The 19,807-nt window shown below is 40.8% G+C and overlaps 1 protein-coding gene and 1 pseudogene across 7 annotated transcripts in view; both read right to left on the bottom strand.

The window, feature by feature from the left end:
• Braf (B-Raf proto-oncogene, serine/threonine kinase) overlaps positions 1 to 19,620 on the bottom strand; it is a 123,475-nt gene extending 103,855 nt beyond the window's left edge. For 6 of the 7 annotated variants that reach the window (XM_021164363.2, XM_021164362.2, XM_029478324.1 and 3 more), the window contains exon 1: positions 19,269 to 19,379. In XM_021164363.2, the coding sequence (XP_021020022.1) occupies positions 19,269 to 19,334 (66 nt within the window). In that variant the 5' untranslated portion in view covers positions 19,335 to 19,379. Of the gene's footprint in view, positions 1 to 19,268 lie in introns of all 7 variants that reach the window. The other variant, XM_029478321.1, reaches the window with a different exon arrangement.
• On the bottom strand, positions 1,011 to 13,550 carry LOC110296433 (annotated as a pseudogene).
• Positions 19,621 to 19,807: the final 187 nt, after the last annotated feature.

The following is a 19,807-nucleotide window of genomic DNA, read 5'->3' on the forward strand; positions in this document are numbered from 1 at the left end:
CACTCTCTAACAGACACAAATTGGCTGACAAGTTGTAGGATACCCTGAGTCCTGCTGAGTGTTTCCTTGAAGAGTCTCTCTAGTCTACACATTCTCAAATGATGGAAGAACTTAGAAAATTTGCTCAACAATCTCCTTGTAAGTCTGTTTACAAGTCTACAGGCATACCTCCCAGCTTCATAAAGACTGTCCAGGAGCACAAAAACACAGTAAATAAGTTTCTTTCCTTATGCATAATTATATAGCTACTTAGAAAAAACCTAGTAAGTCAGCATACAAAGTAATGGCTTTCATTGAGCCAGGGTCTGGCCTCCAACTCCCCAGGCAGTTAATCCTTCTAAGTTTTTGTTTGTTCTTGTTTTAAGAATTAAGGACTGAGCACAAGGCATCACACAGGTTAAGAAAAGCACTGTACCACTGAGCATTTATATTCCCAGTCTTTTCTACTATGGCATTTTCACATAGTTCCAACTCGCTAGCTTCCGCCACTACTCTTCCCTGTGCCCCGATCTCCTATGGCTGAGTCTTTTTTATTTTTTATTTTTATTTATTTTTTATTCTTTATTTTTAAAACCACATTTACTAGCTCACATAAATATTTTGAGAACAAATATATCTAACTTCCCTTTCTGATTCCTCAACATAATTTGTCATAGGTTTTAATAAATAAACTACAATAAATATCTAAGAGAAAAATAAATTTTAAAAACATGAAAAAAGTAAACAGTGAGATGTGACATCAACAGGGGCTTTTTTTTTTTTTTTTAAAGTTGAGCCACTGATTTGCAACTGTTACCAAAATCAACTTTGTTCATAAAAACAAGATTTGTAATTTGATCCTGATTTGTTTGGATAACAGCTGATTTTTACATTAAAAAATTACGAAGCCTCAACTACAGGACAAATAAAACATTTAGACTTGAGCTTACACTTTAAAAATTCTACCAACATTAACAAAGAAACAATGATGCCATATTAATTTACATTAGTACCATGGTCCAAGATCCATTTTCCATTACACTTCTGGCTGCTGCACAGCAGGGGCTTTCTAGTGGGAGTTAGCATAGAGTCTGTTCTTGATGAAGGCAATACTGGACAGATGTTGCCTGATGTCTGGGTAATGTTGAATGTGACAAAACCAGCGAGACACATTAAGATATTTCTCCTTTTCTTGAACTGTCAGGTCAACCAGAAGATGGCATCAGATCCCATTACAGATGGTTACGAGCCACCATGTGGTTGCTGGGAATTGAACTCAGGACCTCTGGAAGAACAGTCAATGCTCTTAACCACTGAGCCATCTCTCCAGGCCACACATTCCTGATTTTTAGGTTTGAAATAAAAGCATCTAATACTATAAAGCGGTGGAGGCCGTAGTACAGCAGGATGTCCGCCAGGGTGATGCTATGTCCTGCAAGGTAGACTTTATCTTCCAGATCGGAGTTAAGGTCCTTCAGCAGAGTCTGGGTGTCTTCTTTACTGGCGTGTCCATCTACTCGAGTGACCCTGAACTCTAACCACTGCTGAACCATTGCCTTTTCTTCTGCAGTGCTCCCCAGCAAGTGCTCCTTACTGGCTTGCTTGACTTAGACGGGTCACGATGGTACTCAATCCCATTAGACTCGGGCCATTTCCTCAACTGAAGCTCCTTTCTCTGTGATAACTCCAGCGTGTGTCAAGTTGATACAAAACCAGCCAGTACACCTGCTGAGCCATCTCCTTAGAGTACACAACTGTCCCAGCAAGTCAGCACCCCTACATAAGCATATAAAGTCCATCCACAACCTTTTCTGCATACTATTTGCCTTTTGTATTCATCTTCCCTTCTCTCTTCATAAGCCTCTCAGCTATTCTACAGGCTACACTTTAAAATCCATGTCCATAAGGTCCTTTAGAGCCTCATCCCTCTCTCCCCAAGATCAGCTGACTGTGAGGAACATTCAGCAGTAGATTCTCTTCCCTTTCAATAACAAATCTGTAGTCCAAATAATACTCCATGAAAGATTTATTTTAAGCAGAATTACTCTACTTCTAGTCCTCCTTGTGTTAAAAATATTAGCAAAGCCTACAGAAAATAGCTGGGCAGTGATCCCAGCACTTGGGAGGCAGAGGCAGGAGAACCTCTGAGTTTCAAGCCAGCCTTGAAACAGAGTGAGTTCCAAAACAACCGGGACTACACAGAGAGACCCTGTCTCGAAAGTCCAAACCGAACCGAACCAAACCAAACGACAAAGTAAATCGATCACAGGAGAGCTCAGCATGTTCAGAACTCTAAAGTTATTGTAAGGTTTGTGCCAGACTAAAACACAGGAAGAAGAACAAAGACAGACGGGACTGTGATTATTTAGATCAGGAAAGTTTGGGGAGTGAAGGTGAATACATTTTGTTTAATTTGTAAACAACAGGGTGTTACCATGTTACTAAATTCCTTAAGCTTTAATAGCTAAAGCTTAAGGCTGACCAGAAAATAGGTATAATGGATCAAAAAATAGAAGTAAACTATGGGCAAAACAAAAATAAAAGGGTCTTACGAGAAAAATAATCAGGGCTTAAACTAGAGTGATTGAGATGAATAAAATAGAAGCATCATGGCAGATGGTAAGTCAAAGGATTTGGGTGCTTACTCTATAGTGAAATCAGGACCACAGAACAGAGATCCTACTATGCAGCATCCAGCGTAAATTCTAGTAAGTGATAAGTTTGCCAGGACACAGGGAGATTCAACTTAAAGGCAAAGATAACTGGGTTTAGAACTGAATTGCTGACTTTGTGATGTTAGTGAAACACTCAAATAACTAAGAGCAAGAAATTCAGAAAATGCAGGCAGATACTCATTACAGTGCACAGGTAGCCTGATGGTTAAAAGAACAAAGTGGTTAGAAACAGAGACTGTCAAGAAGTAAGGTCTAAGTGAGTACTCTGTAAGCGCAGGTTTTAAGTAATCAGAAACAGATGTCAAAAGCAGCAAGAGAGGCCATGCCTGGCATGTACGGCATCTTCAGTTCCGTGGTTATTTAAAAAAAAAAAAAGGACCAGAGTAAAGTCAAGCAGAGGTATTTTTAGTTTGGAGTTGGGGTGACCTGGATACATATACACATGAAGGCAAAGTACAAGTTACTAGTGTCAAGGCATATCTAAAGATTTGCTTGCGTGCCTACCTACTAAATAATGAGAGTACAAAAATAAGAAATTAGTAGAGAAAGATTGTTCTGTGATATTCTAGAAGACTAAATTAGTAGAACTGGAGACATAAATTAAAGAAAGCATACTTGTGTTCCATATTTGGAGGTATCTTTGTCAACAGTACAAATATTTAACAAAGAAACTGTCTTACTATTAATTCACTTGATACAAATGCTATGGAAAACCCCTGATACTCCCTCCTCCTCTGATCTTCACTTGGGCAGACACCACACTATTCCCTTTCCTCCCCATCTTCTGTGGTGCCAGGACTGAGCCCATGCTAGGCTTCACCACCCTTCCAGTTCTTACGTTTGTTTGTTTCATGGTTTGTTTGGCCCTACAAAAGGACAAGATCTCCAATGCACAGTTCAACTTTGACTAGAGGTAGTCACTCTGGAAAACCTGCTATTTCTCCCAAATAAAAGTCTTAGAACACTGCCTTTATTTGTATATCTCCATTAAGGGTCGTTAGTGCTTTATGCAATTATCACTGATGCATGCTCCTCTTTGCTCTTGCCTCCACCTTGCACCTCAGACATTTTACTTTAATTATGTACTTCATAATTTCAAAGGGCTGATGATTTGTTGAACTACATTTGTACTCCTGATATTTACCAATTCTAAATTGACAATTGCTTGCTCATAGTTGCTTCGATTTAAAATGTTTTCATTATGTTTATTTATTGTCTGTGTGTAGATGGACTCGTATGCTGCCATGCCATGGATGTGGAGGTCAGAGGCCACAGTGAAGAGTCTGTTTTCTTCCTCCACTCAATTCAGGCTCCATACCAAGTGCCTGTGCTTGCTGAGCCACTGCCCTGGCCCCAGAGTTGCTTTAAAGGACGTCTTTCTGTTCTTTGACTGCTTTCAGGATTTCTCCTTGTTTTACTATATGATCTATCTGGGTATAGACTTGTTTTTTTTCTTATACTGTTAAAAATTCAGTGCATTTCTTACATTTGTCAGCTGGTTTTTACTAGAGCTAGAAAATTTTCACTCAGAACCCACTCTTCAAATATTAACTTTGCAATATTTTACTCTGGAACACTGACTGAATGTTAGACTCCAACCCACCTCCCAATCTTCTTATCTTTTTATGCTCTCTTCAGCATTTTCAATCTTTTTGACTGTAGGCTTAATTTGATATATTTCTTCAGCTTTATCTTCTAAGCAACCACTTCTTCACCCAAAAATAATCTGTTAAGCTTCTCATGTATTTGATACATGATAGTTTTCATCTCCAGAATTTCTATTTTTTTCTAAAAATATATGAAGCCATTTTTATAGTTTATCTTCATTTTAAAATGAATCAGCAATTGTTTTAAATTTAGTAACTGCCATATTCGCTGGCATTTGAATTCATGCTTTTTCATTAGTGTTTTTTCTTTTCAGAGTTTACTTTGAGGGAGTCAGGTGTGGTGGTGCACACTTCTAACCCTAGCATTCGGGAGGCAAAGGGAGATGGGCATCTTGAGTTCAAGTTCAGCCTGGTCTACACAGCATGTTCCAGAACACCCAGGGCTACACAGTGAACACTGTCTTGTTTTGTTTTAATTACCTTTAGGTATATATTCAAGGAGAATTACATAAATCTTAAATTATACTGTAATAAGACCTTTTTTGACTCAGAATATGTGTTTTCTTACGTGCAATTTTGCTTAATTTTTTTTAAACTGTTCTTGGTTACTTTTAACAATGTATTAGCTGCTCCACTTGCTGCTCCTGCAGAGAGGTTTCTAATTTAGTTTCCAATATCCACCACCCACATGGGTAGGAGAAGGTCACTGTGTATATAACTTCAGTCCCAGGGGATCTGATATAGGCTTCTGGCCTCTGTAAGCACTCATATACACATGGTATACATCACATGTATCACATTTCAGACCCACAAACATATACAGAAGATTAAAAATAAATAATAAGTAAATTTACAAAGAAAAATTATTAGTAACAATTCCCTAGTAAGGGCGGGCCTTTCTCCACAGGTGACTTCCCTTTTCTTCCACCAAGCCTTGGAAGAGTATTATCTGTGAAACTAGGAACTAGGATAAAGAGCTTCTGAGCTACAGGACCACTGCATGCAAATACACACACGTGCACGTACGCGTGCATGCATACACACACACACACACACACACACACACACACACACACACACCAAACAACAAAAACTGCTCTAAAAGTCAATATGAAGGAAAAACCAAAAGGCCCAAATTTTTTTTTTTTTTTTTTTTTTTTTTTTTACTTTCCTTTTGATTCCTCTGTTCTAGTCAACCTTCTCTAGAGTCTTACATTTCTGAAATGTGGGACAAAGTAGATAATTTAGTTCTACTTCAAAGGCAAACCTAATGATGGAATCCTCAGGGTCCTACCTAAAAGAAACTGTCTTTGACTCTCACTTAATATAAGCTTTAGGTGTTGACTTTTGTACTCTTCAATTTATGAAGTCCACTGACACCAAAGCTAAAACATGCACACTGCCTATTCTACTGCAAGAGCAATTTGGGAGGAAAGAACTTTGTTCACACATTATAGCTCATCACCAGGGGAAACAAAGTAGGAACTCCGAGCAGGAACCTGGAGACAGGAACTAAAGAAGAGGCCATGAAGGAATGCTGCTTACTTGCTTGTTTCTCCTGGCTTGCTCAGTTTATTTTGTTATATACCCCAGGACCACCTGTCCAGGGATGATACTACCTACAGTGGGCTGCGCCCTCCCACATCAAACATCAATCAAGAAAATGCCCCCCCCCCCAGACTTACCTATAAGTCAATCCGAGGAGAGCATTCTCTCACTTGAGTAGCTTATGTCAAGCTGACAATAACTAACCAGCACACTGCCCTTAAGACAAAAGTGATTCCATTTACTTATTGGGGGGTGGAAGGGGTGCTTTTTCCTAGATTTTGGCAGAGCAAATTTCTTGCTATCTTTTCAGATCCTCATATTTTTCCTTCTTTTTCTTTTCTTTTAAAATAACATTCCTACCAAGGTGGTAGCACATGCTTGTAACCCCAGCACTCAAAAGGAAGAATGTAAGATATAGATATAGATATAGATATAGATATAGATATAGATATAGATATAGATATAGATATAGATATAGATAGATATAGCTACATAGTAGGTTTAGGGCAAGCTTGGCCTACAAGAGACAGAGCCTAAAACAAACAAAGCCCACTCCATCATTATAAAAACAGAAACCAATCTCTGCTGTAAATCCTATTTCAAAGATAATTTAGCTGGATACAATTTTAAGAGCTAGTAGTATCTACTATGAACTACAGCAACCATACATTTTTAAGAAGATATGTCAAGAATGGGCAGGTGACTATGATAAATGAGAGTTGCTTGTGCTTATACAAAGAATCACTGAGGTTGTTGACACAACTTCAGACTGCCATGGAAACCATTTCAGTCACAAATACTGTGTAAGTGATACTGTCATCAATTCTGAGACTTTCTAAAGTGGAAAGAACTCCTTCGTATGTGTGCATAGGCCCCTCAGGCATCACTCACACTTCTTCTCTGATACAGAGTCACTCATGTCCTGGAGATTGCCAAGTAGGTCAGGCTAGCTGACCAGTGAGTCTCTGGGATCCACCTTTCTCTGCCTCCTCAGTTCTGGGACTGAATGCAAGCAACCACACCTGGCTTTTACAAAAAGATTTATTTTTAAATATGTATATATGTTGGATGTGTATGTACATGAGTGAAGGTACCTTGGAGGCCAGAAGAGGGTGCCAAATCCCCTGGACCTAGAGTTATAGGTGGTTATAAGCTGCTTGGACATGATTGCTGGTAAGTGAGCTAGGGTCCTTTGAAAAAGTATGTGTGTGTGTTCACATGTATGGGTTTAAATTCTTTTTTGGGGGGATCAAACTTAGGTTCTTGGGTCCTCAACTGACTAAAATATTCTATCAACCCAAGGGACCTTTTTGTTTTGAGAAAGGGGACTGCTGGATAATCCAGAATGGGTAGGAAACTTACTTTGTAAACAGCCTAGGTTGGTACAAAATTTAATATTCTCCTAACTAACTTTTCTCATGCTGCTAAGATTACAGGTATGTGCCACACACCAGGCTTAGAATGGTAAAGAGCACTTAATAAAAGCTGAACTTCTTACAACACAAAACTCCAATCATTACAGAAGAATTTAAGAGCTGCATAAATCAACACAATTCAGAACAAACTGGCAAACTACAGTTAAAGACAGAACTTTGGAGAAGAAGACTAGTACACCCCAGATTAGTGCTAACTCAGCATTGGGATCAGGTAAATACTTGGTGCACAAGCCTAGTATCCTGAGTTAAACCCCTGGAGCCCACATAAAGGCATAAGGAATTAACTCCATAAAGTTGTCCTCTGACCTTTACAGCCACACAGTGGAACATACACACACACACACACACACACACACACACACACACACACACACAGAGAGAGAGAGAGAGAGAGAGAGAGAGAGAGAGAGAGANAGAGAGAGAGAGAGAGAGAGAGAGAGAGAGAGAGAGAGTTTAAAGATCTAAAAATAAAACTGCAACGAAATAAAATGCTCTCACACAGCACTGATGGAACAGCTACTCATTACATGAGACTGTTTAATCTGAAAATGACATGAATTTAGTGCATCAGTGCTGTCAGGCGAACTGAATGAAGAGATGGAGCAGCAGCTTACCACTGGGCAACAAAGCACACTTTCAACATTATAGAAAGTCTGACAGTGACTGACAAGTGTTAGTCTAGAGGAAGATGATAAGTGAAAACAAAAATACAAACAAACTTGCAATATGGTGAATAAAATGATACAGGATGCTGTCTGTCACCTAATTGGGCAGGCTTAGGAAGGGATTAAGGATACTTCCTACAATAGATGGTAGGTCACTGAAGCATGGAGGTTTGGAGGGCAGAGAGGGGAGAGGTGGGATTCATGTTTTGGGCAATAAGAAAAGTGTAAACAAAACCAAGTACAATTTGAAGTGTAAAAAAGTACACGGAAGGGAGCTAGAGAGATGGCTCAGTGGTTAAGAGCACTGGCTGCTCTTCTAGAGGTTCTGAGTTCAATTCCCAGTGAGTACTTGGTGGCTCACAACCATCTGTAATGGGATCTGGTGCCCTGTTCTGTTGTGTCTAAAGACAGCTACAGTGTACTCATATACATAGGATAAATAAATAATTTTTTAAAAATACAGGGAACTGCTTCACTGCACAGCATAAAAGACAAACTGCAATGATAAGGATGCTGCTCTACATAAAATATAGGATTTCTTTTTTTCTTTTCTTCTCCTTTTTTAAATTTTCTTTTTTCATTTTTGAGACAGAGTCTCTCTCTATGTAGTCCTGACTGTCCTGGAACTCACTACATAGTCCAGGCTAACCTTAAACTCAAAGAAATCCACCTGCATCTACTTCCTGAATACTGAATTAAAGGCATACGTTACCACTCCCAGAAGAGAAATTTCCGTAAAAAGAAAAATCAGTCACCATATCTCTCACAATTTTGCTTAAAGCCATGACAGAAGAGTTATAGATACCTCATGCAGTAATAATTCATGTTTTATTTGAGTCAAAATGAGAGTGACTCATACCGAGCCTTTAAACTGGCTTGTCAAGTTACATTTAACTGTGCAGATGCGACAGCAAAGGTTAGGAAGCCCACAGTGCTGCCTAGCTTCTCCTAGGCTAACACTGCGCACCAACTTTACTATCTGTTGTACTCCCTTCTCTCCTGGGCTGTGCTGAATTGTAACACTCACTTCTCTCCTGAAACATCAGGATCCTCTGGGATGAAACTTTCTACTCTGAGATGAAGACCTGACACGAGCCAAACAGACCCTGAGCAGATTCAGCTATCACCAGCACTGCCTGCAGCATTTACTGTCCCAGGCTCTGAGACACTGTTTTATCATAGAGGAGCGTATTGAAGCCATCCTTCCTCCTTATACACTAACCCTGTTTTCTTTTTGCCTTTACAGAAACACTGCTTCAGCACTTCTTATCCTTCTGGAAATAGTTGGTGTTTTGCTCTAATATTTCCTTTCTAGCCTCTTACAACTTTATGATTTTCATCACCAAACAAGATTTATTTTTGCTTGAGGCTAAATGGGAACACATGCATACAATTCCAACACCTATAATATTAAGAAAGATGATTATGAATCTGAGTCAATTTGAACCATAGAACAATTCTTTCTCTCAAAAACCTTTAAAAATTAATTAGATGGAAGTGCACTCCTTTGATCCCAGCACTCAGGAGGCAGAGACAGGCAGGATTTAAGGCCAGCCTCATCTACAAATTGAGTTCCAGGACAAACACAACAAAAACCAAAAACAAACAAAAATAATTAATTAAAATTAAAAACATAATTTCTTGATTCTGTTTTCCCTCACTTGTCCCAATCTAGTTCCTGATCTCTTAACCAATTTTGTGAGAGTTATTTGATTTACAGTTCTGAATGATGGAGGGTTCAAATGGCATAGAACCAGAGTACAGGTATTGTCCTCTGTTTGTGTCACAACTGCTGTAATACACAAAAGGAATGCACTGAGGTCTATTTCCTAGTTTTTTAACAATAATATGTAATTCAACCAGTTATTAAAGTGGTCTATATTTCCATAGCCAGGGCTACACACAGAAACCCTATCTCAAAAACAAAACAAATATCCTTCATTCTATTTCATGCTCCCTCCCTTTTGCTGGGACTGGAATGATAGCTATTATACCTTCATTCCAAGCCATGTTAAAAATAAGTTTTCTATCAGCCTAAATTCTCAAATGAACATTTTTGAGATAGGGTTCCTATGTGTAGCCCAGGCTACCCTTGAACTCACAGAGATCTGCTTGCAGCTACCTCCCAAGTACTAGAATTAATTAAAAGAATGAGCCATCAATACCCAGCTAGAACGGAAGCTATTTATATGTGCCACATCTAGAAATGGTACACATCAGTTGTGTCCATATCCTACTAACTGGAACCCAATTCTTTGATCACACCTACTGTCTTAGTTAGGGTTTTACTGATGTCAACAGACAGCATGACCAAGGCACCTCTTATAAGAACAGTTAATTGGAGCTGGCTTACAGGCTCAGAGGTTCAGTCCATTATCATCAAAGTGGGAACATGGCAGCATCCAGGCAGGCATGGTTCAGCAGGAGTCGAGAGTTCTACATCTTCATCTGAAGCCTGCTAAGAGAATACTCACTTCCAGGAAGCTAGGTCTTAGACCCATACCCACAGTGACACACCTACTCCAACAAGGCTACACCTCCTAATAGTACCACTTCCTGAGCCAAGCATATACAAACCATCACACCTACCTAACTACAAAGTAGAAATGCTAACTTGCTGTGTATGAAAAAGAAAATAAAATATGGCTATCATGAACAGTATTTGCCCTAGGGCCTCATTTCAACTCCAGAGTCACAAATCCAATTACTTATACAAAATCTTTGACAACATTTGCTATCTGCCTCTAACTTAGCATCCCACACAATGAATTCCTGACCTGGGTCTTCTCTTTCCCATTGACATCTCTCTCTCCTTTTCCCCCCAGCATTTTACATTCAGTATATCAACAAACCCAAGGGCTTATGATGTGGCTCAGTAGTGCAATTTCTGCTAGAATATGTGAAGCCTTGGGTTAATCACCACCACTGTTATTGGGGGCAGGGTAAAACACATCAGATTTGAGCTACTTTCAAACCATTCAAAATCTGACCCCTTTATCTGCTCTCCTGATACTACTCTGTCCCCCATAGTTCTCTTACCTCGTCTCTTAGTCTATTCTCTGTACTGTAACTAAAGCATCCTATCAAGATGTGAGAAGAACTGGGCCTTGGTTGGCAAAGTACTTGCCCAGTTTAGACAGCCAATACTGTCCATAATGAAAGCGCCCTGTAATAGAGAGGATTCCTGACACTTGCTGGCTAGACAGTCTAGCCAAATGACTAAGTTCCAGATTCACTAAGAGACCTTCTCTCAAAAAAATAAGGTGGACAGAATTGAGGAAGACAGCTGACATCAACCTCCAGCTTCCACATGCATACATGAACACACATGTGTGCACACACATACAAATGTACATGCACATATGAACAAATAAACACACAAACCTGTTCCATCAGGTCACTTAGCTCTGGCTACTGAAACTTAAATAGGGCTTTCCTTTTCCTTTAAAATGTTAAAACTCCTTTACAACAGTCTTTGGCCATGTCCCAAGCCCTCTGGAATTTCATCTCCCACTGGCTTTCAATTCTTTTGAGTTATTCCAGTAACTCTGACCTCTTACTACTTCTTAAATAAGCAAGGTACATTCTTCACACAAGTGTGTTAGTTCTACAGGAATGCACTCTCATTCTTTCTCCCAACTCTTGTTCGAATGCCACCTTCTACAACTGAGGTCTGCCTTGCTCTCCCTTGTATTAAACCTCAGCCCACCTTCCCAGGCCTACTCTGCTTTCCTTGACATTTTCCACTGAACTTATTATCTTCAAACATACTATATAACTTCCTCTTTGAAGCCAGGCATGATGGTGCATGTCTTTAGCTCCAGTACTCAAGAGGCTGAGACATGACTATCTTAAGTTCAAGGACAGCTTGGGTTCAGAGCACACATTCTTAAAATAGCCTTAATTACATAGTGAGACTCTAAACAGTTTTAAAAAGAGGGTCTGGGGTGTCAGCTCAGTGGTTAAGAATTTTTGTTGCTCTTTTGTGTCTTGCAGAGACATAGGTTTGATTCCCAGCACCCACACAGAAGCTCAGAATCATCCGTAACTCTAGTCCCAAGGGATCCAACACATCTTCTGATCCCTATTAACCATCAGGCACATACAGTGTGCACATACATACATGCAGGCAAAACACTCATGTACATAAAATACATCAAAAAATAATTTTTAAAGAAATACTTTTGTTTCTTGGACAGGTTTTTGGCTTTGCTTCATTTTGTTTTTTGAAACAGTCTCATGTAGAACCAGCTGGTTTCAAACTGCCTAGAGTTGCCAAGGATAGAAGGATAGCCTTCAACACCTGATCCTCTTCCTTCCGCCTCCTGAGCATCAGAACTGACTACAGGTGTGCGCTACCACAGCCAGACTACAAATCTCCTTTTTGTCTACTTATGAGCTTATTTGTTGTCCCACAAATCCCAACGTGTACCTCTCTGTCAGAAAATAAACTACATAAAGGGGACAGAGTTTTGTTTTGAAATACATTCCTAAATTCAAAAAATATTACCTGACATATTGTAGGCTCTCAAGTATTTGCTGAATATAAGAATTTTTTTCTATGAAATAACTCAATGCAAGTCAGCAATGAAGTTTTGGGTGCCAGCAAAGCTTAATAGTCATCAAAGTTTTTAAAATGCCAAAGCACAGTCAGTTTATCACCCATAAAAACATAGCTAGACCTTGTACTATCGCATTAATCCTCTTATCCTTGAATTGTTTATCCAGTAAGTCAATAATATGTTGCCACTTTGTGTTTCTTGGATTCAAAGGTAGTTTCAAGACAACATTAACAGAATGTAGTCAGCACTCAGTTTTAGATCAATCCTAAGGACTGTCAAAATTTCATAACTAGAGCCTAAGTTGTCTATTGCTGGATTTCATTTAAAACAAACATATACAACAAAGATTTCTGAAAGAAACATCTTAACTATATGTACCTTTTGTCTTGCAAATCAGCAGAAAAATACTAGTGACAGTTTTACATATTTATTATCTCGCTTTATTCCCACGGCAGTCTTCTAAGCCACACTTGGACTAACAGAAGTGCAGCGCACAGCATACGGAGGCGTGGGGGAAGATCAAGAGGTGCCAGCAAAAAGCTTGCTGTGAGTGAATTATGTATTCATATAAAGACTGTTGCAATTGTGTAACTTTCTGCTAATATGAGAAGCCATGTGTAGGAAGACTGTATGGATGAAATATAGGCAATCACATAAAAACTAAGAGAAATGGATACTTCCAACAGCTTAGAATAGCCCTGTGTAAGGCCTCCTGAATTCTCTGAATTATAATCTGTTCCCTACCAGATGAGCTCTGGAAGGAGTTTATATGCTGGGGGAATGAGAATGTGGGTACAGCTCATGGCAGATTGTGCCTTTGACATACAGAGCCCAGGGTTCCCTGCCTCCTCACTCCTCTAGTTCCCTACCCCTTCACCCCACAGAGAAACAAAAGCTGAAACCAATTAGTTACTTGGAAGTAATTAAAATAGTATTTTTGTTTTGCTTTGTTTGAAGCAGGGTCTCTCTATATAGCCCTGGCTGTTCTGCAACTTACTGTGTAGACCAGGATGGCCTTAAACTTACGGAGATCTACCTGCCCCAACTCCTGAGGACTGAGATTGAAGGTGTGCACCATCATCATACCCAGCAAGATAGTACTTTTAACACCACCAGAAAAGTTATAAAAACAACCATGTGGCCTTCATAGAAAATAGGATACTTTAAAAATGAATATTAAATTCCTTATACATTATCAACATCTGTACTATCAAGAACTCATTAAAGTAACTCCGGGGCTGGGGAGTGGGCTCAACAAGAGGTAAAATTCTTTTTGCCAATCACGAAGACCTGAGTTTGGATTCCTAGCATCTGCCAACGCTGGAAGGCAGAGACAAAAGGATCCCAAGGGCCCGCTGGTCAGCCAGTATAGCACTGGAGTTACTGGAAAACCATCATACTATGGTACATCTTTCCCAGAAGTGCTGTCAATAACTAGCTGCATAGTAAGAATGAAAATGAGGGGCAGTGGTGGCGCACGCCTTTAATCCCAGCACTTGGGAGGCAGAGGCAGGTGAATTTCTGAGTTCGAGGCCAGAGTGAGTTTCAGGACAGCCAGGGCTAACACACAGAAACCCTGTCTCGAAAAAAAAAAAAAAGAATGAAAATGAGGTTTCATTTGATATTACTGAGCTTTCAGAAGAAATAAAGCTAACAGAGCTCAGAACAATTTTTACATTCTGTATAAGGGCACTCGCAGGGCCCAGGAAGGAAGTAAAATTACTTGGCATCAATTTCTTGATACTACATAGTCAATAGTCTTGATATTGGAAGTAACAACAATTATTTACTTACTTACTCACTAAAGATCAAGAGAAAGCCAGGCTGTGGTAATACACGCCTTTAATCCCAGCATTTGGGAAGCAGAGGCAGGAGGAGCTCTGAGTTTGAGGCCAGCCAGAGCTACACAGAGAATCCATGTCTCAAAATAAGTATACAAATAAATAAATAAATAAAAATAAATAAAGATCAAGAGAAAACACAGAAAGCAAGATAACAATAGAGGGAGAAAGAAATAACTGCCTAAAGTTAGGTATAGACTGTCAAGTTGCTTACGACTACCATGGCTCATTAAGTATGCTAGCAAATTGGTTAGTAAAGACTGAAAAAAACAAAAAACAAAAAACCATTCCTTGCCTTCGAGAATGTCAATGCATCTACAAAATGTTTAAAGAAGCAATGTGGGAGCCACCAAGGATGCATGCACACTAACATGAAGTGATCTCTAGCACTATGGTAAAGAAAGCACAGCATGACCTCAAAAACTAGAAAAAGCTTCCCCACAGGCCCACTTCTTCTGAATTCCGAAGTTCTGTAACTATCTATAACTGGGGCTTTCCAGAAGAATCAGCCTAGGTGAACTGGGCTGCAAACAATTTAACTTCTGAGGAAGGCAAAATCTAGCAAGAGCTGCTGACAAAAAGGCTTATCCTAACAGGAATCCAGGAATAGGAGCAAACAAGATTTCTAAAACGAAGGGGATTATGGCAAGTAGTTCACGAAGTACTCACTTAAATCAATATTAAGTTGTCAACGAAACAAAACGCATTTCTGCAGCTCTAAAGGAGAAAACACGTTTATGATTGGAGATAAAGGGGAAAGAGGAATGAGCAGGCGCTCTCTCCATTGTGTGACTTGGTAGGTAACAAGCCTTAGAAAACACCAAAGCACAGTGAAAGCAACACGACTTTCTTCTTTGTCACTGAGAACAGGGCTTTTCAGCTGCTATTAGACTATTTGTCCTGATCGGTAAAATGGTGGAGAGAAAAACAAGCAGAGTCTGATTGCTCTCGTCTGCTGTACTACTGTAATTTTTCTGGCCTCCAAACACAATTAAATCAAATCTGCAATTACATTTAAGACATTCCATAATCCAAGAATCTAGTCCAACATTCCTTTTGGTCGACTTAAAATAGATTGCCAGCATATATAAGCAACTGATACAAGATAACTTTTTTTTTCTAAATAAAAGGGTGAATGGATGGGAGGTGTTAAGTCAGGAAAAAGAAATGGGTTCAGAAAGGGAGGAACACAGCCATGCTGAAGACAGCCACTTCATAGCTTCCCCCTCCAAAGGAAATCTTTGCATATACCTAGACAACTATGAATAGCAACAGCTAAAACTTACTGTGCATACACACACCTTTCTACCTTTGTGAGAATACCACTTTTCAGAGGTATGATGCAATCTAACCTGGCAGGGTTCACAAAGATGTATTTTAATACAGTGGGCCTCATTATAAAGTAGATCCCATCCTAGAATATTCCCTAGCCAATGCATTATTATAATTATACAGCTTAGCCAAGACTGGCTAAGAGATCTTGAAAACAAAAAATAATACAATTGCAATTGCATTACAGTTTTAAGAAACTCTCTTCTCTAAAAACACAGCATGAAAGGAACAGGTAATAAATATCACACCTTTGTATCACACATTTTAAATAATACATATATTTATTATTAACCATCTGGTAATATTATACCATGTGCCATGCCATACCATATAGTCACAAAAAAGTATCATCAAGGAAATATAAATGGTCAGAATTACATGCTTAACAGTAAGATTATAAGATACTGAATAAACATTTAGTAAACTCTTGTTATTTATCAGAATATTTTATTTTGGAAACCTATATAGTAATACAAAAATAGGCCATGAAATCTGTTCATTCTCGAACATAATTTTACATACAAATGTCTACATTCTATGTCGAAGATGCTTGATAACAGCAACTAAAAATAATAATAACCTAATGTCCAAAAAAGTTATCAGTTAAATGATACGTTATGTAGGGACACATAAGTTTTGCTGTACTATTGTTTCAAAAGTTACAAGTCTCTATATAAAATGTATTACACAAGCACTAGTTGTAACACATGCAAATATTTATAGCAATTATATATTATGGTCACTTTTTGTACTTTTTCCCCCTAATTTTTCAATAATGGATATGTTTTCCTTTGTAATTACTTTTTGATACAGCTGAAATTTCTCTTTGACAAACTTTTTTAAACCCAGGTAAGATAAAAATGTATAATAAAATGTCATTACACACATTCACAGTTTTTCATCTTTCCATCTACTTTAGTAATTAAAGATATTCCTTTAAGCTCATATAAAAAGACAATTAATTAAAAGACCACAGGATACTTCAATTTCCTCTGAGTTGATGTTACCTTTAAACTTGTTGGGTATAGGGCACATGCTAGTAATTCCAGCCTTAAGAAGTGGCAGAAGGATCAGAAGTTTTAACTACAGCCTCAGCCACACAGAGTTTCTGACAAGCCTGGGCTCCACCATACTACTTCTCGGAAGAATTTCTTTTGTTATGTATATTTGTCATATTTTCTCTTTTTATAGCATCAAACATTAAACCCTGGGAAGGGGGCAATGGGAAACATCTGCTTTTAACTAAATAAATGAAGAATACAGTTTCAGGAGATACAAACATGCCTTCAGTTATTGGTGATTTAATTTAACTTCATCTAGCCTAGAGGTCCTCAGGCAGTGTGGTCCATGGGGATTGCCTAGAAAGTGTCAAACAGAAAGTAACAACCCTAATACCACTTCAGAAAGAAGGCGGGAGGGAGGGGCCAAGGTAAGGGACCCACCCCAGTGCTCTAGCTCTCCCAAGTAAATAACAAAATCTTCCAAACAGAAATGCCAACTGTTCTAATAACCCTGAAGCAAAGTTCTCAAGTCAGTGTCATATCCCAGAATTATCCTTGTCTAACTCCATCCATTAACCTGCCCATACTTCGATCCTGGTCCTCACTCATCTATACAGTTCAAGACAACCAAGCATGCGCCGCAGAGTAAAACCTAGAGACACCTGTGCCTAGTAAGACAAAGGCATATCCGATTCCTGGAGAAAATAGACGGCAGATGTGACCCCTAGCATTTCTCCATTAAAAACAATGTATCCTAAAAATAAATTTCCATGTCAACGGAACAAAGTTGTTTATAAATAAGATGGAATGTGGAGGTGTGGGGAAGACAAGAGGAAGCGTCAGCAAGTGAAGTACCAAAAGCCAGGAAACAAGACGGAATGAATGGTAACTAGGGATAAGGGAGCTAGGAAATGGATGAGGGAAGAGTGTTATCCTTAGACTAGAAGAAGCAGCCGAGGGAAATAAAGGAATGCAAATGGAAACTGACCTGAGCATGAATTCAAATGGAACGCTGGAATTATTTCAAATTAAGAAATAAGAAAAAAATGTGAGAAATGTAGGGTGGCTCAAATGATGGTGCTGAACACATTCTGGGTAGAGATGGTATCAAAAGATGGAAAGCAAACATTATTGCGAACAGACTGCTAACGATAGATGGAGAGTGGAGGATGAACGTCCCAAGTAAATATAATGAAGCAGGAAAAAGAACACTGCAGAGATAAGGAGGTAGTTCGAGAATTGGGAAACTTAAGTAGCAAGCTTATCTTTAAACAAAATTTATCTTCAAGTAAAATCAACAGAAACAAGTCACTCTCGACAACTGTTTGTAAAATATAGTATTCTAGCCAATTGTTTGTAAGATATGGTATTGTTCATGCGATACAGTACCCAAATGATAAATGTAGTAAGTTTTACATACAGAGAAAAGAGAATAAATTAGGTAATCTGAAAATGTAATAAGTTGAATGATGCAAGGACAGACTACCAAAAGCCAAGTACTAAAGACAGGTAAACACGAAAGAGGAAAAAGATGAGACGAAAATGGGAGCGAGCCAGATCAATTAAACCCATTAAAAACAAGCAAGCAAGCAAGCAAACAAACAAACAAACCCACGAAGGATATCAACTGAGGTGTGAATGTGCACTGAAAGACTAACCCAAACTGCCAGTAGTGCAAGGGCGCAAAGGGCCAAGTGAAACCTGATGGAATCTTGACAGCTTTGGGGTTCAGGGAGTGAGTAGCTTGCAAAGTGTCCAAAAGGATTTGTGAAGATAACAACGGATTACAAGGTGACGGTGCAGTGGAATGAAGTAGAGGCACTCAAGGGGACTAGGGCAAGAGAAGAGCAAAAATGCTCTTCCGTGGAAACTAAGGTTAGAAGCAAGTAGGTACAGTTGGGAAATGAGCGGGGTGGTGGATGAGGATAGAGGTTACGGGTCAGCAAGAGAGCACTGACAAACAGTATTATTCGGGGATCAGAGACCAGGATGGGAAAAGCTTCGGAACAGTAAAATTTGGGGCTGAAAAAGTAAAGACTACACCAAAAATCATCCCCTGGGCAAAAACCGGTCAAAAGAAAAAGCCCCCAAACAAGTAGCAAAGTGGGAAGGGGACAAGGGCCTGCAAAGGGAAGATAGTGAGGAGAGTGGAAAGATGCGCTCCGTCATCCCCAGGACCAGGGAGTAATCACACACGGCGGTTCCTAGGGCTAGGGGACCGAGGGGTACTGCCCTGGCCACTAAGCTCCATCCTCGACGCCGTCCCTGCCGGCTAGCAAAAAGGAAAACATCTCAGGGATGCAGGGCTGGAAGCCTCAGCCAGGCGTGACCTTCTCCACCAACCCTGAGTTTCGCCCCCTCTGAAAAGGCTCCAGCTCTGCCCCCACTGCCCCAACCCCATCTGGGTGGGGGCCGGGGAACCCCCCTGGGCCATCGTGTGTGTTTACGTAGCGAGGAGCTACAAGACGGAGGGGGACACTCGGCCGATAACCACCTCCCCGCCGGCTGCCAAGCACTGCCGGGGCTCCCTCTGCTGCCTCGGTCCCTCGCATAAACACTGGCCCGCCGAGCCCCCGACGCGCGAGCACTGGGGGGGGGGGGGGGGATGGCGCCGCCACTCACCTCTTCAGGAATGGCCGGGTCCGCAGCCGAAGAGGCCGCGGCGCCAGCGCCGGCCTCCGGCTCCATGTCGCCATTGAACAGAGCCTGGCCCTGCTCGGCGCCGCCGCCGCCGTCGCCACCGCCACCGCCGCCGCCACCGCCGCCGCCGCCACCGCTGCTGCTGCCACCGCCGCCACTCAGCGCCGCCATCTTCGAAGCGCGAGCCGGGCCGAGCGGCCGCCGCGGGGCGGGGAGGGGGAAGGGAGGCGCAGGGCGGGCGGAGGCGGGCGCGGAGGCGCGGGGGGCGTGGGCGGAGCGGCCGGGGCGGAGGCCACCTCTGGAACCCGCCGGCGGCCCCGGGCGCAGCCGAGCCTGAGGGGATTTGGGGGGGAGGGGGCGGAGACGACGAGGAGTCGCCGCGGCAACGGCGTCACCCGCATGTCATGGCCGTGACGTCACCTGGGTGCGTGACGTCATCCGAGGAGCACCCTCGCGCCGCTGTCGCCAGGGGAGTGTTCCTTCTCCTCCAACCACCCTCGCGCTCACACGTTTCTACCCGC

Source organism: Mus caroli, chromosome 6 (assembly GCF_900094665.2).
Source record: "Mus caroli chromosome 6, CAROLI_EIJ_v1.1, whole genome shotgun sequence".
Taxonomy (NCBI): domain Eukaryota; kingdom Metazoa; phylum Chordata; class Mammalia; order Rodentia; family Muridae; genus Mus; species Mus caroli.